The following is a 27,247-nucleotide window of genomic DNA, read 5'->3' as shown; positions in this document are numbered from 1 at the left end:
GCTGGGTGTGACGTCCTGACCCCTCACACCCAGATGGGTCAGACCCACACCTGACCCTCATCATCTGACCCAGAAGAACCGAAGGGCCTCCTCAGTGGGGACGAGTCTGGGCTGGGGCTGGGGCTCAGCTGGCGGGGAAACCCCCGGGGCTGCGGGACGAGGAGGTCCTGGCGGGCGGAGCGGCAGCGCCCCCTGGGGGCTGTGCCCCTGCCTCGCCCCCGCCACACACACCCGGCCCCGCCCGCCACGGTTCCTGCACGGCCGCAGCCCCGGCTCCTCTCCCCGTGGCTCTCAGGGCGCAGTAATACACCGCCGCGTCCCGAAGACGGGGCCGAGCGAGCCACAGGGTGCTGGACCGGCGGTCTCCTGTCACCGAGAGCCGCCCTGCCGGGTCCGTTACATCTTCGGACCCACTATAAGCCCTCACGAGGAATGTGGGTTCTCGGCCCGGGAGCTGACGGTACCAGTAGATGTAGTCGTTTGACTGGATGTTGGGGTGTGAGCAGGTGATGTCGATGCCGGTGCCCTCCCTGGTTTGTGCCCACGGCTCCTGCTGCACCTGGGCTCTGCCTGCAGCTACTGCCGAGAAGGAAAGCAGGAGAAAACTCAGAAAATGGCTTTGCTGAACCAAAAATGTCACACTGGGGGAAAGGGCAGAAGAAAACGGCTGACACCTGATAGGAGCATTTCCTCAATAGAAAGCATACAAAGCCATTTCACTGGGAATGGTTATTTAGGGAACAGGTCGGAGCAGAGCTGTTTGGAAGGAGAGTCCGAGCCAGGAGGAGAAGGGAAGCAGGCAGGAATGAGTGGGGGTGTGCCGAAAAGAGGAGGAAGGCAGGGAGCAAGGCAAGGTGGGAGGCAACGGCCGGCTGAGCTCGCTGGAGGCAGGCGGGATGGCTGCAGAGGGAGGCCAGAGGGGAGCGAGGTCCGTAAGAAGCCGGCGGGCCAGAAGCGAGGGCAGCCCCGTCCCGTCCCGTCCCGTCCTGTCCCCGGCACCGGCAGCCCCGCGCACCCAGGAGCACCGCGGCCAGCGCCGCCAGCCCTGCGGCCCGGCCCTGCCGCATCCCGCCGCTCCGCCGCCCGCGCCGCGCTGCCCCCGCCAGCCCCGGTTCTGCTCCGCCCGCGGCGCCTCCTCCCCGCCGCCGCCGCCCGGCGCCGCCAGCTCCGCCCCGGGGCCGCTCGGGGGCTGGCCCGGGCTGCGAGTGCTGGGCGCCTGTGGGCGGGCAGGGCTTCGGCTGCTGCCCGCGGGGCTCTGCCCGTCCTGCAGCCCAGTCCGGGATAGGAGAGGCAGAGGGAGAGGCAGTGGGAGTGGGAGCGAAAGCGAAAGGGAGAGGGAGCGGAGACAGCAGCTGCCCGTCTGCTACGGCATCTCCTCTGGGAGTGGGAAGGGGAGAGGAGGGCAGTGAACATGGTAGGAGATGAGTAGGGAGAGAGGAGAGAAGCGGGAGAGGAGAAAGCAGCTGCCTGCCTGAAGCGTCCCCAATGGAGGGCAACGGGTCAGGCTGGGCTGGGCCTGGGAGCTTGGTGCTGTGGTGCGCTGGTATCACAGCTGTGGCCGGCACTGCTGCAGGTGTGGAAAGCCAGCAGCAGGAATGGGTCCGGGGAGACCGGGTAGGACCTGGCTGAGTTGGATTTTCATCTAAGAGTGAGGCAGCAGCCTTATTGGTCCTAACCACTCTTTTTGGATCATGTCTGAATGAAGACATTTTGCTCCTCACTTTTCCCTGTGCTCTTCTTCCTGCCTGCCCTCTCTCCCAGGTTCACCTGCAGCCTTAAGACATGTCGCTGTATGACTAGTGCATGCTGTGCTGGCCCAGTGGCCCAACCCCACTGGTCAGCAGCCTCAATGATCCCTGCTTCAGGCAGTGCCAGAACTCAGTGCCAGAAGATAACCGCTCTGACGCTCTCTCAAGCCAGTGCCGTTTAACCCTAAGCCCTGCAAGGGGACTTCCAAGCACCAGAAGCGTCTCCTAGCGAGCATGGCTGCAGCTGTGCCCCAGGCTCACCCCTACACACCGTGTGGCACCCCCTGTCCCTCCCAGCTCTGCAGGCCGTTGGCTGCCTTTGCTGCAAGGGTGCACTGCTGGTTAGTGTCTGGCTGGGTTCTTCCTGCACCCACAATCCCTTCATGTGGATCTGCTTCCATGGCAGCCAGCCTCAACCCTACATTATTCTGCGGGTGCTTCCTGACTAAGAAGAAATTTCTTTTCTTTGCTTCTTTGCACCATCATGAGTTTCTGGTCAACCCCTTTTTCCAGCCTGCCCGTGTTCTCCGAAGCCCCCTTGTGACCTGCGCTGTTACCACCTGTGTGCTCCAGTTGGGGACCATGCACATATTGGCCAAGGGCGCCCTCTTTCTGACAGTTTCTGATGGATAAAAGTAGCCATGAAGGAGCTTAGATTGCATCTGAAGGAAGGAGATCAGTTTGGTGGTGGTAATGTCATGGTGTTGTTTGTATTTACAGAAGATCTTCTTCAAAAATGGCTCCTGGTTTGGAACACATGCACTCATGGATCGTGACAAAAATTCCAAATGTACCTCAGGAGCCAGGGACTGGTCTGTTGTTGGCAGCAGCCAGGTGCAGTCTAGGCAGGCAAGGAACAGGGAAAGTGGTAGAGGAGACGCAGGCATCAAGGAAAGTGACTTTCAAGCATATAGCTGGAGCATATGGGTCAGCAGGGCCAGCTGTCAGGGCATGGACTTGCTCCAGCATGGGGAGCACAGAGAGGAGAAGGGAAGTGCAGATGGAGAGGGAAGGAAGCTTTGCATCTCTCCATCAAATTTCAACACCTGTCAGTTAGCAGGCCTCTCTCTTAAAGTGTTAGTAATTTGAAAGAAGCAGTGGGAGCAGGACTGTGTGGAGGTCTCCCTGGTGCTACACACAGCTCATGCTGTCATGTGTGTTCCTTCCCTCACCTGACATCACTGCATGTGCCGTCTTGCCTCCTCACACCAAGATGGGTCTGACCCACATTGGACGCCATTGTCTGATCTGTAAGAACTGAAGGGGCTTGGAGGGGCCGGGATGGGGCCTGACTGGCAGGTGAACCTCTGGGGCATAATTAGCATAGTGCTGACATGATAGAGTTATTCTGTGCATCCTCAGAGGCTGGTTGCAGTAAGGGAATCTGTTTAAGTGCCCTGTGCTCATGTGTGCTCATGGGTGTCATGACAGAAATAAGCTTGCATCATACTGGGAGAAGATACAAGATTTTTTCTTACCTAAGAAAAGATTTTTTTCTTACCTTACCTTCTTTCTGTATGTAAGAGAAGGTGCCTGTATTGAGGAAACTTCCAGGGTGAGAAGGTAAGATGCAGCAGATATGGAAGGAATCTGTTCCATGGTCGTCCCTTTGGCAACTTAACCTGCAACCTTAGATGTTGGCAACACCAGAGCAGCATGGTGTGATGACTGTAAGAGAAATAGCATGGAGGGTGTAGCGGCATGAAGACACCATGGCCATGCTCTGCGATATCACCACAGGGTTGGGGAACTTGATGGTACAATGGGCCTAACAGACTGCATAGCCAGCCCTGAGCCAAACTGATAATCATGGATGAACTTTGCTCATTATAATCTCATTATGATGCCAAAACACACCTCCAGCCCAAAGGCTAGACACCCCCAAGGTGCAACCACCCCTCACTGAGCATGCACTCTGAATTTCTCTAAGCTCAAACCTCTAATGCAAAGTGAGAAATTTTTATACCATTAGTAGCAAAGGTATGTATGACTAGAGTCACTCAAGCTCTACCTAAAAGTAAGAAAGTAGTATGGAAATGGCCCAAGGGACGAAGAATGTTAGAGAAGATACCATCACAGACCAGTCTGGAGGACATTGCTGACCTCTGGGATCTCTCAATGTGCTGAAGCTCTCTTCCCTCCATAGGGACACCTCTTGAGTGAGATCAAAACCTTTGTTATACCAAATGCTTCCCCAGGAAACCTAGCATTGCCAATAGAGTTATTTCATAAGTTAACTTACATGTAGTTGATTGTGCTAGTTCTCGATATTTCAACATGCCTTGCAAACAGTGTGTTTATCACCAGTGATCCAAAAGAACCTCCAAAAGGAGCACAAGAAGGCAACACACATCCAGTATCATTAGCTGGGATGTTTTGCATTTAAGAGGAGCTTGTCAGAAAATAGTCCCATTAATCTTAAGAATGCTGCAAGAAAAGCAAAAAGTAAAATAAAATTCTAACAAGCAAGTTTTTTTTCTCTAGTTTCTCTACTTTTCCCAGTTCATTTTTTTCTGAACAAAGTCACTGAATGCTCAGAAGATGATAACAGTGATTTAAATGCATTTCTTCTTTGCTCTAAGCAATACTGATCTTCCTTGTGGGATCTTTTGTTTCCTGTATTCATTCTACCTTTATAATTCTCAAACTGGAATTCAGAGGCTGCCTGGTCAGCCCCAGCCATATTCCCAGGCAAGAACCAGAGAGAAAGCATTGTTCCTGCAGAGGTGTTCAACGTCCACAGAGAATCCTTGGGGCAGTGATCCCGGGGATAGATCAGACCCTTTCTGAGACAAGGCTGAGGCTGGTGCTGCCTTCCCTGAGAGCACAGAGAAAAGAGGGCCCATGGCTGTCCCCTGCTGGGAGCTGCCTGGGCCAAGCTTTTCTTTCTCCAGGTTGCTTTGCTTCTTGCTCTTGCAAGCACACACAAGAGTTTCCTCAAGCCTGAGGATGTCAAAACACCATATTCAACATGGTTTGTGAGACAGAGAAGCTTCATCAGCACAGCCTCGTTTCTTCTGTCTGGTCTCGGCATTTGCATCCTGCAAGATGCCCTTCTTTGCCCAGACACGCGAATCCCCCATTGCTGCAGGAGCTGGTCACTACACCACTGCTTCACTACGACACTGCTCCCTGTACAGGAGCTGGAGATCATCACGCATGCCCCCAGCTCCCATGAGAAGATGACATCTAATGCAACAGGTTGTAGGTCTTCATTTATCTCTTGCTCTGATTGCTTAAAGTGGTGAACATGGAGAACTCTTAGGCCTTTGGCACTAAGGGCTGTTCTATTTTTTCTGTCCCTCAGGCACAAGCTTTGGACATGGACTAGCTGAATGTAACCTGGAGATAACGTGGTGGCTGGGATGTGAATCAAGTTTACCGACTGACTCATTGAAGAGAGGGAAGAACCCTGCAAATCTCTGTCAGAATTTGTTCTAGGGGCCCGGGGCCTGGGCCTGCAGCCCAGTTTGAGAATTTGTTCTGGGCTGGCCAGGCCAGGGCTTGGAGCAAGCTGCTAAATCATGGGCTGCTATGAATTTACTCACCCTGGGGATGAAGGGCTTAGAGCAAGCCCCCGAGGGAGTCCTGGTTCCCAGCAGGCTTTGCCCTATTCTGGCAGTCTGGAAAGGGTACAACAGCAGAGCACTGTGGTCCAGGTCAGCCAGTCAGTCAGCCCTCTCTGCACAGCCATTGACACTAGCCTGTTTGGGAAAGAGGATCTGGCTGGCAGATCTCAGGGTCCACAAGGGAAGAAGCACTACCAGGGGAGAGCTGAGGGCCCAATACCAGAGCTCTGCCTTGCACAGATACATCCTCTCCCTTTCTGGGGTTGTTGAACAGCCAGTGTACCTCCCTGCACTAGGGTGTCACGCACAGCACAGAAGTACAAGGCGCTGTCAGAGAGCTCGACTTCCTTCAGTTGCAGAACACTGGATTTCCCCTCAGTGTTCAGCTCTGTGGTAAAACGGTCCTTCTGCTTGGTGCCTACTATGCCTTGATGTGAAATCAGCTGAGGGACTTGTCCCTTCTTCTGCTGGTACCAGAATAAGCCCTGAAAGTTGGAGCTTTGGTACGTGCAAGTGGTCTGGAAGGTATTTCTGTGCTCCACGGTGACTTGTCCTTCTTGCTGTTTCACAGACACCTGCCCCATGGTTTCTGGAAGAAAGAGAAGGTCAGCAACTCTGTAGAAAAGTCTCCAGGCAGCCAAACAGGAGTGGATTTAGACACGTGGGAGATAAGTTTCCCAGGACGGAGCCCTGCCTGTGCCGACAAGCAGGAGGACATTGGAGGCCATGGCAGGAACACATCAGGCAGAAGACAGACTGGACACCCTGGTAATGTCCATGGGAGAAGAGCTTTCATGTCCTGTATTGACTTGGACACAATCTGTTTTTTTCTATAGGAAAGGGAGAAATGAGGGACTGCAGAGACTGATGAAATCTTCTCTGGTGACAGTAGGTGGACCAGAAGAGAGAGGCAGAAAAGGGATGGACTGAAAGGATGAGAGAAGCAGGATAGGTCTCTTCTCCATCTCCTCTTTCCAAATTTCGAAGAATAATGGCATCGTGAGAGAACTGGTCCAAGAACCAGAAACAGGAGACAACATTTACCAATATTTTCCCTGCGATTCATAAACTCTTCCCCACATAAATGTGATAAGGCTGATGAGGGCTTCCTGGGAAAAGAAGATTTATGTCTTGATTAAAAGCCAGCACTTACCCAGCAGTAGCTCCAGGAAGGCAGTGAAGACGAGATACCCACGGTGCATGCTGAGACTGACCCTCCTGTTTACTGCGGGAGGGAGAGTCAGAAAAGCACCAACCAGCCCCAAGAGAACAGAGCTCAGGAAATGACTCTGCTGGGGGAACAAGGGCAGATTCAGTGACAAGATATGTTCTGGTCTGACTGTGCCCCAAATGCTCCCTGGGGTTTCTCCCTCCTCCAGCAGGAGCAACCCCTGAGGATTGTCACAGTCAGGGGAACTCTGGGAGCAGCATCATGTGCAGGGGCTGCTCTTGTCTCCTCTCCCAGTGGGGTCCTCACCTTCCCAGCTACATCCGCCTTCTCTTCTTCACACACACTGCTTGGCCATGGCTGATGTCAGGGCAGTCTTCTCCACTGAGCTTGTGCACCTTCACCTGGGGTCCTCAGCTCCATGGGGATGTTCCTGTTTCCCGTGGGAGGACAAGACACTTTGATTTCTCTTTCACATCCCCAGAAAGAAGGGAGGAATCATGCTATGCAGCAGCCAGGGTTTCTGGCTGTGTCCTGTTCTGGTGGGATAACCTAGTATTTGCAAGAGGAATGGGGCTCCATTGGGGTGTTGGATGGCACAAGCCTAGAGGGGACAAGGACAACCTGTTCCATAGGGCAAGGGGTGAGGAGTCAGCAGGGAAAAGGATGTGGGTTCAGTGGGTCACATGCACTCACAATGACGGGCCACAGGGAGCACCCACCCAGGGCCACATTCCTGGCAGTTTCTGCTTCCCTGATGCTTGGGCTCCCTCTATCACCACCCCTAACACCTTGTCGGGCTAGGCTGTGCCTGGCTAGTTGTGTTGTCTCCTCCCATACCTCCCTCAGCACATCTCAAATGTGGAATTCTCAGACACCCAAACGAATGACTCTCCAAGCCCTGCAGACACCTGGCGATGTCCCCTCCCTCCTCTTGCCCACCCTCCACTTCCTGGCTTTGGAGGGCTTGAAGAAAGAGTCTTGATGCTATGACAGCACTGCTCCATAATTGCTCAAACATTGGAGCAATGGCAGTGGAGTTCTATCTCCAAGTACAGAGTACAGCATGCTAGGGACTGCTGTAGGGATGGTTAATTCTGTCCCAGGCAGTCCCAGTACAGCTCCATAAATCAGGGTTCCCAGCTTCAGGAAAAAAAAAAAAAAAAAAAAAAAAAAAAAAAAATTGCCTATGCTATTCTATTTTCTTTGAGAGTTTGGCTCTATTTGACTTTTGAATATATCACCTAGCAATGCAATTTGAATAGACAGCTAAATACAAAGATTAGACATATTCTAATATGAACTCACTGTGTAGTATCCTAATTACAAGAGTAAAAATCACTCCCCTGTGCAGGGAGACCCTGGCCCAACATGGGACCCTTCCTCTCTGAGGATGTGCAGAAGGAAAAGTGCAGATGCTTATTCATCCCTGTACACTCGTTGCTCCTGACATCTCCCAGACTGTCTCCCGTACTGGTCTGCAGCCCCTGCTCTCCCTACAGAAAACACTTCCGGTTCTTCCAGGGAGGCAGGACTCCCATTTCCCCCCTCCAGAAATGATGGGATGCCATCTTGACCCTAGCTTGCCTTCCTCAAAGTCACATCTCACCAAAGTCTGACAGTGCCATCAAGGCTGCCAGGAAAAGCAGGACCATGTCACACTCTCGCCTTCACAGGGTGCCCATGTAGTGCTTGGAAAGAGGGAGCTCAAGCTTGCAAGTTCACTTCCCCCTCTGCCAGCTCAAAGCAGCCTCTAAACCTCAGCACAGCGGGTGGAGCAAAGCTCTCCCCCAGTCTCAAGACTAGTGGTTAAAGCAGTCAGAAAGGAATCCAGCCAATCTTTGCTGTGCCCTAGGATCCCCATGGCCAGCCAGAAGTGTTCAAGCACCGTGAGTGTCACACTTGTGCTGTTAGCTCAAAACTGCAGGCCTGTGAAGGCTAGGACATTTCACTTGGTCAGCGGTAAGGCAAAAGGGCAACGACATCGCCCCTGTATGCTTCCCTCTTCTGGCCCCTTCTGGCAGGTGGGCAGCCCCAGCAAGGGACAAGTGTCCCCAGTGGCCTCCCTCTGACATCCAACCTGCATCCATCCTTCCAAGCAATGCCAGGGCGCCCACGTGGCTCCGGCTGTGGCTGTGCCTCTGGCAGGTTGGTGCCATCTCCGTTCAGCTGCACCCAGGCTCCAGACCCTTTCAGCAGAACCGAAGTGCCTTAGACGGGCCGGGCTGGCGGGGGAAACCCCGAGGCTGCGGGACGAGGAGGTCCTGGCGGGCGGAGCGGCAGCGCCCCCTGGGGGCTGTGCCCCTGCCTCGCCTCCGCCACACACGCCCGGCCCCGCCCGCCACGGTTCCTGCAGGGCCGCAGCCCCGGCTCCTCTCCCCGTGGCTCTCAGGGCGCAGTAATACACCGCCGCGTCCCGAAGACGGGGCCGGGCGAGCCACAGGGTGCTGGACCGGCGGTCTGCTGCCACCACGAGCCACCCCTCCGGATTCTCCACTGGTCTGGAGTCTGTACGAATGCTCATGAGGAATGCGGGTTCTCGGCCCGGGAAATGGCGGTACCACTGGATGAACTCGCTAGTTTGGATGTTGGGGTGTGAGCAGGTGATGTTGATGCCGGTGCCCTCCCTGGTCTCTGCCCACGGCTCCTGCTGCACCTGGGCTCTGCCTGCAGCGGCTGCCGAGAAGGAGGAGAAAACTCAGCAAAACGGCTTTTCTGCTACTGCAAACGTCATGTGGGGGGGAAAGGGAAGATCAAGTCGCAGCAGGGCTGTTTGGAAGGAGAGTCCGAGCCAGGAGGAGAAGGGAAGCAGGCAGGAATGAGTGGGGGTGTGCCGAAAAGAGGAGGAAGGCAGGGAGCAAGGCAAGGTGGGAGGCAACGGCCGGCTGAGCTCGCTGGAGGCAGGCGGGATGGCTGCAGAGGGAGGCCAGAGGGGAGCGAGGTCCGTAAGAAGCCGGCGGGCCAGAAGCGAGGGCAGCCCCGTCCCGTCCCGTCCTGTCCCCGGCACCGGCAGCCCCGCGCACCCAGGAGCACCGCGGCCAGCGCCGCCAGCCCTGCGGCCCGGCCCTGCCGCATCCCGCCGCTCCGCCGCCCGCGCCGCGCTGCCCCCGCCAGCCCCGGTTCTGCTCCGCCCGCGGCGCCTCCTCCCCGCCGCCGCCGCCCGGCGCCGCCAGCTCCGCCCCGGGGCCGCTCGGGGGCTGGCCCGGGCTGCGAGTGCTGGGCGCGTGTGGGCGGGCAGGGCTTCGGCTGCTGCCCGCGGGGCTCTGCCCGTCCTGCAGCCCAGTCCGGGATAGGAGAGGCAGAGGGAGAGGCAGTGGGAGTGGGAGCGAAAGCGAAAGGGAGAGGGAGCGGAGACAGCAGCTGCCCGTCTGCTACGGCATCTCCTTTGGGAGTGGGAAGGGGAGAGGAGGGCAGTGAACATGGTAGGAGATGAGTAGGGAGAGAGGAGAGAAGCGGGAGAGGAGAAAGCAGCTGCCTGCCTGAAGCGTCCCCAATGGAGGGCAACGGGTCAGGCTGGGCTGGGCCTGGGAGCTTGGTGCTGTGGTGCGCTGGTATCACAGCTGTGGCCGGCACTGCTGCAGGTGTGGAAAGCCAGCAGCAGGAATGGGTCCGGGGACACAGTGCCCCGACAGCACCCCAAACTGTACGGGGCCCTGCTGTCTGGCACTGCCCATTGAGCTGTCATCGTCGGTCGAGCGTCTCTGCCCAGATTGAGGGGCACAGTTGCCACTTTCCCCTTTTACAGGCTCCATGCAATAGAAGCTGAGCACGTACCTGGGAGACACACAGACAGGCACATGCATGCCCCATTGAGGGAAGTTACATCCAGGCCGTTACCCCCAGTAGCTGCTTTTGGAGACCCCAAATGCTCCTGCCGTATTTGCCTGGAGGCTGAGGCTCCCTTTTGAGATGGTAAAGATGCTAAAACTTATCCAAATTAGTATTTAGCTACATATATGGTAAAATATCCTAATTATCCGGGATGTGGATGAAAACCTAGAAATATGCCAATTGGATGTAGATGAGAACCTTATGAGAAGCAGATGTAAAAAAGAAGGTATCGCTCAAGGCCAATGGATGAGGGAAGGATGAACAACTTGTTGGCAGGAAACAAGGCAAAGATAAACAAAAACTTCTAAATACTGTGCAGCAGCAGGTCAAAGTCCACAAAGGTAAAAAGTTTAACCTCCTCTTCCTCGTTGCCTTCATCCTGCAAGACCCCTTTTCCGTGCATCACTTTCCCTGCTCCAGGAGCTACACGGGGACCCCCTGGCTCCAGCATCTGACAGCACAGGCCAGGGATGTCCTCGCACTGAGTCTGACTCCTGCAGCTGGAACCAAATGCACTCCTCCCTCTCCACCAGGAGTTGCTACTTTCTCCTTGCAACACACGTGCACATGGGACAGAGCGAGATTACGCAGATGTAAGGAAATATTCCATAAGAGGACAGGACAGACGGTGGTGCTCATGTGCAGGGCCCAGCCACACAAGTACATGCTGTAGCCCCTTTTACACCTTGCTCTGTCTGCCCTCATGTGCTCCTCCCGGCTCCCATTTCCCTGCATGTCCCCTCATGGGGTTGTATAGGTCTGTCCTGCACCCATCCCAGCCTGTGTCCTGGCCTACAGCTGTAGGAGGTGCAAGGCCCAGGCTGATCTCCCTGGCAGTGGCACCTGTGGTTTCTTGATAGGCCATCAACTGGTGTGAATGGTGATGTTTGTCTCTTGTCATTGCCTCTGTGTTTGTTTTCTCTGGTCTCAGTCTCTGTATGCTTGTTGCTTGCCTCCTCTTTTCTTAGCATCCCACTTGCCAAGGTCCCCAATCTTAGAACCTCACTGACATAAACTCAGCCACAGCTCTGTGTACCCCCCACAAGTGGTGTGACTGCCCACATTTGTCTTCTCACTGCCTCCCGCATCATCTGTCAGTCAGGTTTTTATCCCTGTGAGTTGGTTCCAGCTTCCTGCTGTTCTTTCTCTGGTGGTGCTGATGTATTCAAGGAGCACAGAAGTCCAGAAGCTCTCTGCAGAAGGCAGCTGCATGACTGACAGCGAGTCCCAGAAGAAGCTGCGATTGTGTAGGGCCAGAGCAGGGCAAACAAAGGGTGAGCACCGCTTGTGCCAAGGAGGGGAGCAGGAGCTCAGCCCACAGGCCTCCCACCAGACTGGAGTTCCGCAGTGGGTGGCAGATGCATGCAGCTTGGTCATAGGCCATGAGTGTGAAGAGGACATCCCAGTTTATGCCCGCTAGGGGAGGAAGAGGAGCCAGACCACACAGCTGGAAAAATAAATTGTCCATAAAGAGGCATCCTGACCAAGACATGGCACATGTCAGTGAATGAGAGGTTTCCAAAGACAAACTACACGGAAGGATGCATGGGCTATTTGGGCACCACACACAAGTGTATTCCCAGCCTGGATCAAGAGGTAGATGGCTGAGTCCAGAATAAAGAGCAGCAGCTCTCAGCTCTCAGACAAACCCAGCAGCAACAAAAGAAACTTCTCTCTTAGACCTTCCCCTCAGTCCTGTGGGAAGGAGATAGAGTTGCTGCTCAGGATTCCTTGCCTTCCACCACTCGATATCTTCTGGAGGTAAAACACAGCAGGGCCTCAGCAAGCCAGGATGTTCCTTCAGAGAGAGTAGAAAGTAAAATCAGAACCCTGGAGTTCAGGAGAGCAGTATTTGTTTTCTTCACTGTGTGCACAACTATCTCTGTGTGTGCCCAAATATACTTCAGTATGCATCCAGGAGTGTCTGTGAGTGCACCCATGAATTCATGCATCTTTTGACATGAGCAGCAGTGTGCATGAGTGCTGTTCCCTCTACCTGCTTTTGATGTCATGAATGATATCGGTATGAGAACAAGCAGCACACTGTGAATTAACAGAAACAGTGATCTGACGTCAGCATCCCACCAAGGCTGATATGTGGTGACTGTGCATGTTGCCCCATGCTTCCTGAGCAGTCCTAATGAGAAACCCTCCAGAGGATCAGAGGCTGCACCTCCAGCACGCACGTAGTCCAACCCTGTTTTCAGAGCAGGTCATCAGATCAGGTTGCTCAGGATCAAGTCCAGGCAAAGTCTGAACTCTTCCAAGGATGGAGCTCCAATAGCACCTCTTAGGCAATCTGCTTCAGGATTTGATCACCTTCAGGGTAAAAATTTCTTCCATGTATCTAACCCAAACTACCCGTTTCTGAACTTGCACGCATTAGCCCCAGACTAAGTATGCTTCATCTCCAGAGTCCAGCTCCGTCTCCTTTGCATCCTCCTGTGAAGTGGGAGTAGAAAATACACGTCTGTTTGGCTTTCTGTGTGGCACCCACAGGGTTTGTCCTTCCACCCACAGCACAGCAACACCAGGACCCATGTTCCATTCGTTCAAGGCCACTTCTGCCCAAGGGTTCAGGCATTGCATGACTCAGCACCTTGCACTTAAGGCCTGAGATCCCATTTGTTAGCCTGAGTAGCAGTGGCAAGGAAAGTGCTGGAGTGCCCCAACTGATCACTGGTGGGTGTCATGAATTAAATAAGCTTGCATCATGTAAGGAGATGGTGTATGATTTTATTTATTTTTTAAAACAATAAATGAAAGGCATCAAGTTATGGGAGTGAAGAAGGAATTCCCTATGGACAGGATCTGCACTGCGTGTCTTGGGAAAACCCACCCGGCTCTGTCCAATACTGGTAGAAGGCAGGATCACCTGCACATGAAAGGTTTCCTTTCTGTCTACATTCATCTTGTTATTCCTTCTAACTAAAACAGCCACTGACCTGTTGGGCCTTTCTTTTGTGATCCAGAAAGGGCCCTGCACAACCTCTCCCCCTTTACAGACATCCCTGGGTCAGAGCAGGAGGAGGCAAAACAGGCCAGCAGGTTTTCCCTGAGGGCAGTGTCAGCAGGGGTAGGGTCACAGTCAGGAGCTGGGTCACCTGTAGCCAAAAGGGCCCCAGAGAGTCCCTAGGGAGTCACCCAGACTGACAACATTTGCTTTTACTGGACTCTTCCAGCACATGAGCCCACACTGACGTGTGTTGCCTAGAAATACTTGGGCCTTCCTGCCTGCCACTCAGGAGTTGCCTTCTTTGGGGAAAGGGCATAAAGCAGGAAATGAAAAGCAGTATCACAGGAAGGCAACACACATCCCGTATCATTAGGTGGGATGTTTTTCATGCATGAGTAGCTTGTCAGAAAATAGTCCCTGCTTCAAGGGATGCCTCTGGACATGGGGCAGCTAAGGCCCACTATAAAAGCCAGCCCAGCTCCGTGCTCAATCATCCATTTCTCTGGCCTTCGTCTTGTTGGGAAGTATGTGGGTGTGAAGCCCCTTCTTGTGCCCCTCATTCTTCCACAGGAGGACTCAGTTCCTTGGACCTTTCAGCTGCTATCAGCTGTGTGCCCTGCCATATCTTGGGACTGCTGGTTGTGGGAGAGTCAAGTTATAGAAGGTTTGTCATGGAGGAAGACCTCCGTGGTCACAGTACTGCCTGTGCCTTGGATCTGTTAGGGTGGGGTGACAGGCTGCTCCTCATGCAAGCCCATGTTCTGCTTCCTCTTTGCCCTCTCTCCTATGTCCACCTCCTGCCCCCAGACATGTCCTGCTATGACCAGTGCCAGCCATGCCAGCCCTGTTGCCTGACGCCACTGGCCAGCAAGGCCACAAGCATGGATCAGCTTTCATCAGGCCATGGAACTCAGAGACCCCATAGGTGGCACAATCGCACCATGCTGCAACCATAGGGCACACGCTGGAGGATCTTCTTCCAGGCACCAAGCTCCTCTATTTTCCAGAGTCATGAGGATGAAGTGGCCCTTGCGCTCCATGCAGCACCGCTGCTCTCTATACCCAGGCAAGGGCCTTCTGAACTCTGCACACCTCGGGGCCCTGTGGTGTGGGGCTGATTTAGTTTCACACAGACTGTATGCCAGTGTAATGGGACCAGGACAGAGGATGGGGTTATTGCTCCATGGTGTGAGGATGGGGGAACCTCTCCCCAGGCCAGGTTCTCTGGGAGGCAGTGCTGGCTCAGGTGGCGGTGCAAGGGCAACACGCATCAGAACCAAGCCCACCACAGCCCAGCTCTGGCCTGACCTTTAGCCCAGGGTCTCTGCACAAGCTCAGACCTAGCATAGCCCTGCCCCAGCTCTGCTGCCTGTGTGCCTATGCCTGCCTGGCCAAATCTTGCCAGCCTGGCCTGGCCAGCCTCTTAGGTGGTGCAGGGCCATCACTGGATGGAGCCTTCATCCAGGCCTCTCTGGAGTCTGGCCTATCTGGTATTGTAATACACAATAAATGTTTGTTCATTGTCTTTTGTATTAGAAAAACAAGGAGTTCTGTTTGAGGAGCAGGAGTTGCAAAAGCTTCCTGCTGAAGTAAGGAGATGTATAATGCTTGGCTAGACACTATGAAAATTCCTTTGCTTAATGTAACAAAAAAGAGAACCCCCTCCCCTTCTCTCCTTCTGCATCTCAGTTGCCTCTTTTGTTCAAAGACACTGCTGCAAAGCTCATGTAACCATCTCCTGATAAGTTGCTAAACTAGTGTATCAACATCCTGCCTTCCTGTCTCACACTGGGCCAACATGACCAATTAAAAAAAAGAAGTTGAACCACAACGCCAAGGAAGACTACGGCCTTCATCTTCACGACCACCAGAGGGACAGAGACGACCCCCTAGCAACAGTGCACGCAGTCGCAGAATATACCAGGATGTGCTGCGTAATCCCAGAATTACCAAGATATAAAAAGGGACCCTGGTGGGGGTGAGGTGCGCGCTGTTGACGGAGCCGAGACTCCCCGGCCGCCCAGTGCTGTTTTGCCTGCTGTTGCTTACTCAATAAATTCCTTTCTATTATTAATGCAATGCTCTCTGAAAATTAATTAAGGGGGCAACTTATAACAGTATTAGCCCCCGCCCAGCTCTCATGCTGGGACTGAGACTTTCTACGCATAACACATCTATTGCCTGGGTTAGAGCAATAATCAATAGGTGCTCCTGAGCCAGAACTATCTCCTGGCTAACACTGAAGTCTGAGATGGAGAAGCATATTCACAATTTGGAGATTCACCTTTGTCTTGGAAATGACAAAATCCATCTGGAGAACAAGTGAAATTTTTGATTCCATCTTTCCTATTCCTGAGCTTTCGTGCTGCAATATGAGCAGCAGAAAACATCAACAAAAAGCGTCTTCCATTTCCTCTCATGGCCTCTCTTGATCTCTCATTTTCCCTCCATCTGTCCTTTCTCCCTCACACTCTACTTCATTACAGACAGCAATACAAACAGCTGTCCATCCTTTTCCAGGCATCCATCCACCCACTCTTCACTTCATGACCTTCCTGGAAGTGAGATACAAATTAGTCTATCAAGTCCAGATTCTTTTCTCTATTCTTGTCCCTTACCTCTTCTCTTGTGTCAGTTTCCAAAAACCAAATAGGTCAGACAAATCTGGAGCATTCGATAGAAATTTTTTATTCAGGTTTCAAAGAAATAGTAATTCTATTTGTTTTTTATTTGCATTTCTAGTGAAATATTTCTTTGTGTCCCACAGTGCTGTATTACATACAATAATTTTCTGCGTAAAAGAAATTCCCAACTCATAAGAATTCCAGCCAGACAACAGAAATACTCTTATACACAACCATCAGTATCAACCCATCGATTTTTTTTTTCCAATCAAAGTGAAGAGAAATTAAGCTTCAAAATGTTGCAAAAGAAACAAAAAATAAACAAAATTTTAGAAGCATTTTTTTTTCTCATTCGGATTCTTAAACTGGTATTTAACAGCTGTTTGGTCAGCCCCAGGCATGTTCCCAGGCAAGAACCAGAGGGAAAGCATTGTTCCTGCAGTGGTGTTCAATGTCTCCAGAGAATCCTTGGGGCAGTGATCCCGGGGATAGATCAGACCCTTTCTGAGACAAGGCTGAGGCTGGTGCTGCCTTCCCTGAGAGCACAGAGAAAAGAGGGCCCATGGCTGTCCCCTGCTGGGAGCTGCCTGGGCCAAGCTTTTCTTTCTCCAGGTTGCGTTGCTTCTTGCTCTTGCAAACAGACAGAAGAGCTTCCTGAAGCCTGGGGACACCAAAACACCATATTCAACATGGTTTTGAGACAGAGGCTGTTTGGGAAAGAGGACTGGGCTGGTAGATCTTGGAGTGAACAGGGGAAACAGCACCGCCAGGGGAGAGTTGAGTGCCCCATCCCAGAGCTCTGCCTTGCACAGACACATCCACTCCACATCCAGAGTTGTTGCTCAGCCAGGGCAGCTCTGTGCACCAGGGTGTCACGCACAGCACAGAGGTACAAGGCACTGTCAGAAAGCTTGACTTCCTTCAGACGCAGAACACTGGATTTCCTCCCACTGGAGTTCAGCTCTGTGGTGAAACGGTCACTCTGCTTGGTGCCTGCTACTGCTTGATGTGTAATCAGCTGAGGGGCTTGTCCCTTCTTTTGCTTGTACCAGAGCAAGCCATTAAAGTTGGAGGTTTCATATGTGCAATTGGTCTGGAAGGTGTTTCCCTGATCCACAGTGACATGTCCTTCTTGCTGGGTGCGAGACACCTGCCCCATGGTTTCTGGAAGAAAGAGAAGGTCAGCAGCTCTGTAGAAAAGTCTCCAGGCAGCCAAACAGGAGTGGATTTAGACACGTGGGAGATAAGTTTCCCAGGAGTGAGCCCAGCCTGTGCACACAAGGAAGAGGACTTTGGAGGAACACATCAGGCAGAAGACAGACTGGACACCCTGGTAATGTCCATGGGAGAAGAGCTTTCATGTCCTGTATTGACTTGGACACAATCTGTTTTTTTCTATAGGAAAGGGAGAAATGAGGGACTGCAGAGACTGATGAAACCTTCTCTGGTGACAGTAGGTGGACCAGAAGAGAGAGGCAGAAAAGAGATGGACTGAAAGGATGAGAGAAGCAGGAGAGGTCTCTTCTGCATCTCCATTTCCAAATTTTGAAGAATAACAGTATCATGATAGAAACCGGCCAAGAACCAGAAACAGGAGACAACATTTACCAACATTTTCCTTGTGATTCAAAAGCTGTTCCCCACATAAATGTGGTAAGGCTTCCTGGGGAAAGCAGATTTATACCTTGATTAAAAGCCAGCACTTACCCAGCAGTTGCCCCAGGAAGGCAGTGAGGATGAGATACCCACGGTGCATGCTTAGACTGACCCTCCTGTTTACTGCGGGAGGGAGAGTCAGAAAAGCACCTCCCAGCCCCAAGAGAACAGAGCTCAGGAAATGACTCTGCTGGGGGAACAGGAGGAGATTCAGCAAAGATAAATTGTCTGTTCTGACTGTGCCCCAAATGCTCCCTGGGGTTTCTCCCTCCTCCAGCAGGAGCAACCCCTGAGGATTGTCACAGTCAGGGGAACTCTGGGAGCAGCATCATGTGCAGGGGCTGCTCTTGTCTCCTCTCCCAGTGGGGTCCTCACCTTCCCAGCTACATCCGCCTTCTCTTCTTCACACACACTGCTTGGCCATGGCTGATGTCAGGGCAGTCTTCTCCACTGAGCTTGTGCACCTTCACCTGGGGTCCTCAGCTCCATGGGGATGTTCCTGTTTCCTGTGGGAGGACAAGACACTTTGATTTCCCTTTCACATCCCCAGAAAGAATGGAGGAATCATGCTACGCAGCAGCCAGGGTTTCTGGCTGTGTCCTGTTCTGGTGGGATAACCTAGCATTTGCAAGAGGAATGGGGCTCCATTGGGGTGTTGGATGGCACAAGCCTAAAGGGGACAAGGACAACCTGTTCCATAGGGCAAGGGGTGAGGAGTCAGCAGGGAAAAGGATGTGGGTTCAGTGGGTCACATGCACTCACAATGATGGGCCACAGGGAGCACCCACCCAGGGCCACATCCCTGGCAGTTTCTGCTTCCCTGATGCTTGGGCTCCCTCTATCACCACCCCTAACACCTTGTCTGGCTAGGCTGTGCCTGGCTAGTTGTGTTGTCTTCCCCCATACCTCCCTCAGTACAACTCAAATGCAGAATTCTCAGACACCCAAAGGAATGACACTCCAAGGCATGAACACCTGGTCTGCAGATCTGCTCCCCCAGACCTGCTGCCCAGACCTGATCCTCAGATCTGGATCACAGCTTTTGTCCCCATATAGCCCAGTAGATTGCAACAGCTTGCCAGTGAGGGGCACTGTAGGTTCCGGAGGCCAGCCATGGCTGGCTGGTGGGGGTCCACCACCGCACTCGGGAGATTCCAGCAGCTTGCCGGCAAGGGTCCGCTGTAGCTCCTGGAGAGCCAGGCATGGCTCTTCAGTGCGAGTCTGCTGTGGCACTTGGGAAACCACTGCTGATCATTAGCGGGGGTCTGCTGCCACGCCCTCAGTCCGACGCAGGTCATTGGCAGGGTTCCGCTGCCACACCCGGGAGACCATAGCAGCTCACCAGCGAGGTTGCGCTGCAGCTCCCGGAGGCCCGCTGCAGCTGGCAGACCTGGTCCCAAGACGTGCTCCACCAGGACCTGCTCCCTACACCTTCTCCTCACACCTGTTCCACAGATCTGGTCCCTAGACATGCTCACTAGAGCTGCTCCCCAGAGCTGGCTCTCCAGACCTGCTAATATGACCTGCTCTGCACACCTGTTCCACATATCTGGTCTTGAGAACTGCTCCCCAGACCGGTTTCCCAGAGGTGGTCCCCAGAGCTGGTTCCCAGAAGTGGTCTGCAGACCTGGTCCCCAGATCTGTTCTTCAGTTCTGCTCTCACAAACCTGGTATCCAGACCTACTCTGCACACCTGGTCTCCAGTTCTACCCCCAAGATCTGGTCTCCAGAGCTAGTTCACAGACGTGGTCCCCACTCCTGGTGCCCAGACATGGTTTCCGGATCTGGTCCCCAGACCTGCACTCCTGAGAGCTGGTCTCCTGACCTGGTCGTCAGAGTGGGTGCCCAGGGCTGCTCCTCAGAGTTAGTGCCCAGGACTGATTCCTAGACCAGGTTCCCAGATCAGCTCTCCAGACCTTCTCCCCACACGTCTTCCGCAGATCTGGTCCCCAGAAGTGCTCACTGCACATGGCAGTGAGCATGTGGCGAGTCTGTAGGAGTGAAGCAATGTGTTGTTTGATGAATAGTTTCCATTTCTAAGAAGAATCGCAAAAAATCCCTGAAAATCTCCAAAGATAACAATGGCAGTGAATCTTAGCAGGAGCAGGATCTGCAGCATGTGCCTTGCCCTGACAAGTGGTCTGTCTTATGTTCTTTGGTGAGCTCCACCACAACCACTCCCTCACTCCCCCTCAGAAGAAGAGGAAAAGGAAGAAATTTGGTATAAGGCAAAAGTAAGAGAAGAAAATAAGCAAAGGCTGCATGGAAGCACAGAGAGAAAAGAAAATTATCCTCTACTTCCCCTCAAAAAGTGATGTTTGGCCGTCTCCTGGCAAGCAGGGCCTCAATACTCATAGCGATTGTTTGGGAGGACAGATGTCTTCATAATGAGAGCTCCCCGCTTTCCTTCCCCTTTCCCACCTTTTATTGCTGAGTGTGACATCACATGGTATGGAATATCCCTTTGGATGGTATGGGTCAGTTGCCCTGGCGATGTCCCCTCCTGCCTCTTTCCCACCCTCCACTTCCTGGCTTTGGAGGTGTTGGAGAGAATCTTGATGCTGTGACAACACTGGAGTTCTAGCTCCAAGTGCAGAGCACAGCACTCTAGGGACTACTGTGGGGAATGTTAATTCTGTCCCAGACAGTCCCAGTACAGCTCCATAAATCAGGGCTCCCAGCATCAGAAAAAAAATTTGCCCATGCTATTCCCTTTTTCTTTCTTGTGTTACCTCCAACTTACAGTGTTTTATTCGGTACTAGAAGGCCACTCCTGCTGGCATCCATCTATATTCACAATCCATCCTCAAGAAAAGCAACAAAAGTCCCAATTTCTAGTAGGAATTTTTCATGTTCCAGACTGTGCGCATTGCCTTGTGTTCTTTCGCTCATTCAAGAAGAATGTGGCTTCATTTGGCTTTTGAATATATCACCTAGCAATGCAATATGAATAGACAGCTAAAAACCAAAGATTAGGAGTATTTACATGTGAAGTCACCATGTACTATCCTAATTGCAGGAGTAAAAATCACGCCTGTGTGCTGGGAGACCCTGGCCCAACAAGGGACCCTTCCTCTCTGAGGATCACAGAATCACAGAATGTGAGACCTTCAAGATCACCTAGTCCAACCTCTGACCTAACACTAACCAGTCCTCCACTAAACCATATCACTAAGCACTACATCTAAATGTCTTTTAAAGACCTCCAGGGATGGTGACTCAACCACTTCCCTGGGCAGCCTATTCTAATGCCCAACAACCCTCTCGGTAAAGAAGTTCTTGCTAATATCCAACCTAAAACCCCCCTCGCGCAACTTTAGCCCATTCCCCCTTGACCTGTCACCAGACACGTGGCAGAACAGACCAACCCCCACCTTGCTACAGCCTCCTTTATGGTACCTGTAGAGAGTGATGAGGTCACCCCTGAGCCTCCTCTTCTCCAGGCTGAACAAGCCCAGCTCCCTCAGCTGCTCCTCGTAAAACTTGTTCTCTAGACCCCTCATCAGCTTCGTTGCCCTTCTCTGGACTCACTCAAGCACCTCCATGTCCTTCTTGTAGTGAGGGGACCAAAACTGAACACAGTACTAGAGGTGCGGCCTCACCAGAGCCGAGTACAGGGGGACGATCACTTCCCTAGACCTGCTGGCCACACTGCTTATGCAAGCCAGGATGCTGTTGGCCTTCTTGGCCACCTGAGCACACTGCTGGCTCATATTCAGCCGACTATCAACCAATACTCCCACGTCCTTCTCTGCCAGGCAGCTTTCCAAGCACTCATCTCCCAGCCTGTAGCTCTGCTTGGAGCTGTTGTGCCCCAGGTGCAGGACCTGGCACTTGGCCTTGTTGAACTTCATATGGTTGGCCTCAGCGCATCGGTCCAGCCTATCCAGATCCTCCTGCAGAGCCTTCCTACCCTTGAGCAGATCGACACACACACCTAACTTGGTGTCATCTGCAAACTTACTGAGGGTGCACTCGATATTCTCTTCCAGATCATCGATAAAGATATTAAAGAGAACTGGCCCTAGTACTGAGCCCTGGGGGACGCCACTAGTGACTAGCCTCCAGCTAGATTTGACTCCATTCAAGGCCAATAGGCCTTGGTCAAAAGGCTCGTCCAGGTCACCAGGGGGCGTAACAGCAAAAGCCTTCGACAGCTGTAGCAGCAGCGGGGCCAGTGGCATAGATTGTGGCCCCACGTGGCTCTTTAAAGCCTCAGAGACTGCTTGCCAGGTGCCAAGCAATCCCACTGCAACCTTGTCGTTTTTAGTAGCAGAGTCCCACACCTTGACCTCAATTTGGTCCCATATTTCAGGATCATAAACCGTCTGATTGTTAATAAGGAGAATAAACTGTAAGGTTACCAGGACTGTCTTTGTTCCAAAGGACGTATGATTCCCCACAATGTGCAACTGCTTACCGGCAAGGGGCAGTTGTGTGTGCGGGTCCGCTTCTCTCAGCTTTATCTTCTTTCCAGCTCTGGTGCGCCTATTTCCAGCAATTTTCTGTACGAGCTTCTTTGAGCAGTTTTCTGAGATTGGCCGAACCTATCTTCATGAGGAAATCAGTGTGCCTGTTCCAGTCCTGGTCTCCGTTCTGCTAGCCTGTTCCTTTTCATTCCTTCTTTCTGCTCCTTTACTGATGACATAACTTCTTCGTGTTGCCTTCTTTTTTTTTTAATCTTTTTTTCTTTTTTCTTTTTTTTTTTTATCTTGAGGGCAGGCTCCCCTCTTACACCCTTCTCTCTACAGCAGTTCTTCTCAAAACAACTTTTCATTGGTCAAACAACTTTGAATATAACAAGAACAGCAAACACCCAGAAATTTCCATGCCTTAAGGGCTGGAGAACAAGTACTAGAGACTGCATGGAGTCTCCTGAATCACCCTTCTTTGTTCCCTCTAAATTCTTTTACATTCCTGATGGGCTCATCGTTAAGAGTCTAATGTCATCATTAATCATGGAGCTTGCCAACCCCCATGGCCACACTCCCACATCTCCCCCTTCTTTATTAATATCAACCATTTTCTCGACTCGAATTACCACTCCATATATAACACCAGCAAGGGGCAAGAAACCCCAGTGGCCTCCCCCTCCAATCCAGAACCCAGCCCCAGACACAGAGGTCTGCACCCACCTCTGCTGTCAATGAAGATGGGATTGCTTCCCCCACCCCTTCCCCACAACCCCCTCGGAGAAGCCACGTTCTCTCAAGTTGGCAGGGAAGGATGCCCCACCACAGCCCTCTGCTCAGCAGTCAGCACCTCTGCACACACAGACGGGAGTGAATCCTGCACCAAGGGCAGACCTTCAGCAGCGCTGGCTAGTGTAGCAAACTCCTCTACAACTCAGTTCTTTGGCAAGATCCAAGGTTCCAATATGTGTCATTAGAGTGAGTGTCCAGCACAGATATTTGTTGTATTGCCAGGACGTCATCTCAGCGCCAGAAGTGCTGGACTTGGGCTTAGGAAGAAACCTGTACAACAAGCTCTTAAAAAGAGACCACTAAAGAGAATGGAAGAAACCCAGTGTGGCTGTTCTGAGGCTCCCTCGGGCCCGTGCTGTTTAACTCCAGGCCCTGCGAGGGGACTTCCAAGCACCGGCAGCGACCCCACGCGGCCCGACTGTGGCTGTGCCCCCGCCTCGCCCACGCCCCACCTGCCCAGCCTCACGCACTGCGGGGCACCCCCTGGTCCCCCCAGCTCCGCAGGTCATTGGCTGCCTTTGCTGCAAGGGCGGGCTGCTGGCTCGTGTGTGGCTGGGTGCCTCCTGCACCCAAAAGCCTTTCCTGAGGGTTTGCTTCCTTGGCAGCCAGCCCCCATCCTGAATTACTCTGGGAGTGCTTCCTGCCCAAGATGAAAATCCTTTTCTTTGCTCCTTTGCACCAAAATGAGGTTCTGGTCAGCCCCTTTCTCCAGCCAGCCTGTGTTCTCCACAGCACATTTGTGACCTACGCTGTCACCACCTGTGTGCCCTGGTTGGGGACCATGCATAAACTGACCGAGGGTGCCCTCCTTCCGACTGCTTGTGGCCCTAATGAAAGCATTCAGCAGGACTGGGTGTCTGGCACTGCCAGCTGCTACTCAGGCAGAAGGTGCCCTCCATGCCAAAGCTGCAGGCTCAGGCCTGCAGGAAGGGCTCCCAGGAACTATGAAAACTGTGCTTGATGGGCAGCCATGCTGAAGCACTCCAAACGCTGAGCATTCCTCTGGTGCAAGGGGTGGATCAATTTACTCTTGCCACTATGTGATACCTTTGCTGTGAAATCGCAAACGTGGAGGAGTGACAGCTGTCCTTTTGCCTTCAGGAGAACCAGTCTAACATGGGGTGCATGAGAATCTGCCTGCTTTCCGATGTATTTCTGAGACAATGCTGGCAGGCCTTTATAGACTACTGTGAGGAGATAGGCCTGGCTTCAGCACCGACTCCCAGGAGGACCTAGCAGTGTCTACGGGTGGAAATCTCTGACTGACAGACATTATCAGGAGCCTTACAGCAGTCTGCTTCTCCTGTACATCCCAAGGTCAACGATGGACAGTCACTCAGAGGCACTCCAAACGTTGCTATCCTGAATTAAACCAAGGATCCAAACTGTCCTGATATGGTCCTTGTTTGGGCCTGAAGTTGGCAGGAACAGAGGGTGATTGTTGCAGCGAGAGGAAAAGGAGGGCTCAGGAGAAAGGAGCTGTATTTTTCAGTGCCTCTTCCCTGCACACACCTCTGAGAGGCTGGTGCTGTCCTGGTTTCAGTTAGAACAGAATTTTCTTCCTAGTAGCTGGTGGAATGCTGTGTTTTGGCTTAGGATGAGAAGAGTGCTGATAACACCCCGATGTTTTAATTGTTGCAGAGCAGTGCTTACACACAGCATTCCACCAGCTACTAGGAAGAAAATTAATTCTGTTCTAACTGAAACCAGGACAGGTGCCATCTGCGTTCAGCTGCTCTCAGGCTCCTTCTAACCCTGGGAACCTGCTCCCCTGCAGGACTCATGCACAGAGCACGGGAGAGTGCTACAACTGTGCACATTCCCTCGTGATAAAGGGGAAACAAGGACACACGCACGTGCTCATCTATACCTGCATGGAGTCCTGGACAAATCTCTGCACCCACGTGCCTTCACACAAAGCTAGCTGCACAGTGGTTGTCACAAGACAAGAGCAGATGTGTGAACAAAAGCAACCGGGCACTCAGGTGAGTGCACAAGGTGACAAGTTAGGAATCAAGTTAGGAGAGCTTAATGGAAGACAGAATTGAATTTGGCCATGGAATGCAGCTTTGTTTCCATGCTTGGCTGCCTTGACAGAAGCATGACCAGAAGGTGGAGGGAGGTGACTCACGGCCTCTGCTACAGAATCACAGAACTGAAGGGGCTGGAGGAAGGAAGCACAAGAAACTTGCTGCCCTGGACTTCTGGAGAGCAGACTTTGGCCTGTTCAAAGCTAGCTGCACAGTGGTTGTCACAAGACAAGAGCAGATGTGTGAACAAAAGCAACCGGGCACTCAGGTGAGTGCACAAGGTGAGCCTACAAGGACAGGTGCTATATTCTGGACCTCATTCTCATAGTACCTGGGGTTGGTGGGACTGTGAAGCTCAAGGGCAGCCTTGGCTGCAGTGACTGTGAAATGGTGGAAGTTAGGTTCCTGAGCACAGCGAGGAGGAAGCACAAGAAACTTGCTGCCCTGGACTTCTGGAGAGCAGACTTTGGTCTGCTCAGGCATCTGCTTGGTAGAGTACCATGATACAAAGCCCTGAAGGGGAGATGGGCCCAAGAAGGCTGGTTAATATTCAAGGATCATCTCTTCCAAGTTCAGGAGTGATGCATCCCACCAAAGAGGGAGTCAGGCAAAATGCCAGGAGACCTGCATGGATGAACATGGAGCAACTGGCTGAACTCAAACATGACAGAGAAGGCCATAGAGGGTGGGAGCAAGGACAGGTAAACTGGAAAGAATAGAGATACATAGTCTGATGAGGCAAGATAGGAATCAAGTTAGGAGAGCGAGAATTGAATCTGGCCAAGGAAAGAAGCTTTGTTTCCATGCTTGTCTGCCTTGACAGAAGCATGTCCAGAATGTGGAGGGAGGTGATTCATGGCCTGTGCTCCGCTTCAGTGAGACCTGACCTGGAGTGCTGTGTTCAGCTTTGGGGCCCCCAGCATGAGAAAGATATAGACCTGTTCAAGTGGGTCCAGAGCAGAGCCATGAAGATGATCAGAGGGGACCCATCCAGCACGTCCAGTGAGTCTTCTACCCTCCACTGATGCATTCCTGCCCTGGAAATCCTTGGACATTTCATGCCAGCACTCTAAAGAAACCATCACTGCAGAATGGCCATGGCCTAGATGTGGAAATGAAAAGGCAGCAGTGCAGGAAACCAGTGCACAGCCCATATCATTTGTTGGGATGGTTTGCATTCAAGATGAGCTTGTCAGAAAATTGTTACCTCTGCCAAGGGTGCCTCTGGGCCTGCGGCAATGAAGTACCAGTATAAAAGGCAGCCCAGCTCTCTGCTCTCTCATCCAATTCTGTTGCCTCATCCTCCTTGGTAGCCAGGTGAGTCTGAAACCCTCTCTCCTCCTCTTCTCAAGTAGAGGGGATCTTGCATTAATAGACATCTCATCTGTTGGTGGTTCAGAGCTATGCTGGGCCTTGGAGTTCCCTCCCATGGGAGAGGGGTGGAGAGAGACGTTCTGTGTAGAGAGAGGCTGGGACACGGTGCAGAGGTAGCCTTTTGGGTTATGTGCAATGTGATTGTCTCATTGGATCAGCCTGCGCTTTGAAGGGCCCTGTCAGTTCAAAGCAATGAAGACCATGAACCTCCTGGCACAGCCTCCACATCCACCCTCACCAGTTGCCTTAGCTCCTTTGTGGTGGGATAATGGGGCTGCTCCTCACCATATGCTCTGCTTCCTCTCTGCCCTCTCTCCCAGGTGCATCTCCAGCCCAAGACATGTCCTGCTACAACCAGTGCCTGCCATGCCGGCCCTGTGGCCCGACCCCGTTGGCCAGCAGCTGCAACGAGCCCTGCGTCAGGCAGTGCCAGAACTCCACTGTCGTCATTGAGCCCTCTCCCGTAGTGGTGACCCTGCCCGGCCCCATCCTCAGCTCCTTCCCGCAGAACACCGTTGTGGGATCCTCCACCTCTGCTGCCGTTGGCAGTATCCTCAGCTGTGACGGAGTCCCCATCACCTCTGGGTGCTGTGATCTCTCGGGCATTTCCAGCCGCTACTGTGGCAGAAGATGCCTGCCCTGCTAAAGGCACTGCCCATGGCCCTGGGGTTCCAGCACGACCATGGTGCTGGACAACAGAAGGAGGAATCTTCAGGCCATTGCTTTCAGAATGACTGACCTTCCTCACCTCCTCTGGCAAACATTGGCAGAAGCCTGACCAGGGGCTAGTCTGAGATCTCTGAAAACACAGTCCATGTCTCTCCTTCCATTCTAACACCTACCCCCCTGTCTCAATTTTCATAGTGTTCTTCTCCTCCCCTGTGCTGTGGGGGTCCTCAGATCCAGCCCTGCCACTGTGGTAACAGCAGACAAATGACCTGCATGAAATCCTCCATGGGCAAAGGATGCTGCCTCTTGGTTGGCCCTGGTGATCCCTGCACTGAAGGGCCTCTGCTGAGTGACCTCCTTTTCCTCTCTACATTTATTAAAGATTTCTGCATCCCAGCCTTAGTTGTACGTGTTTCTT

The 27,247-nt window shown here is 52.7% G+C and overlaps 1 protein-coding gene and 1 pseudogene across 3 annotated transcripts in view; one reads left to right on the top strand and one right to left on the bottom strand.

Annotated features, from left to right (window-relative positions):
* LOC311423015 (uncharacterized protein) overlaps positions 1-27,247 on the bottom strand; it is a 219,465-nt gene that overhangs the window by 166,534 nt on the left and 25,684 nt on the right. The window contains exon 6 of one of the 2 annotated variants that reach the window (XM_084496601.1): positions 15,938-17,060. The exons of the other annotated variant lie outside the window; for it this stretch is intronic. Within the exon in view, the coding sequence (XP_084352727.1) occupies positions 16,390-17,060 (671 nt within the window). The 3' untranslated portion in view covers positions 15,938-16,389. Of the gene's footprint in view, positions 1-15,937; positions 17,061-27,247 lie in introns of those variants that run through there. 2 annotated transcript variants of the gene reach the window in all.
* Positions 26,330-26,820, top strand: LOC311423041 (feather keratin Cos2-3 pseudogene; annotated as a pseudogene). The gene has a single exon. The product of its transcript is annotated as a feather keratin Cos2-3 pseudogene (transcript).

The sequence above is a fragment of the Aythya ferina genome (assembly GCF_964211825.1).
Source record: "Aythya ferina genome assembly, chromosome: 23".
Classification (NCBI taxonomy): domain Eukaryota; kingdom Metazoa; phylum Chordata; class Aves; order Anseriformes; family Anatidae; genus Aythya; species Aythya ferina.
Note: the sequence above shows the minus strand (reverse complement) of the source record. Positions and strands in the feature narration are given on the sequence as shown.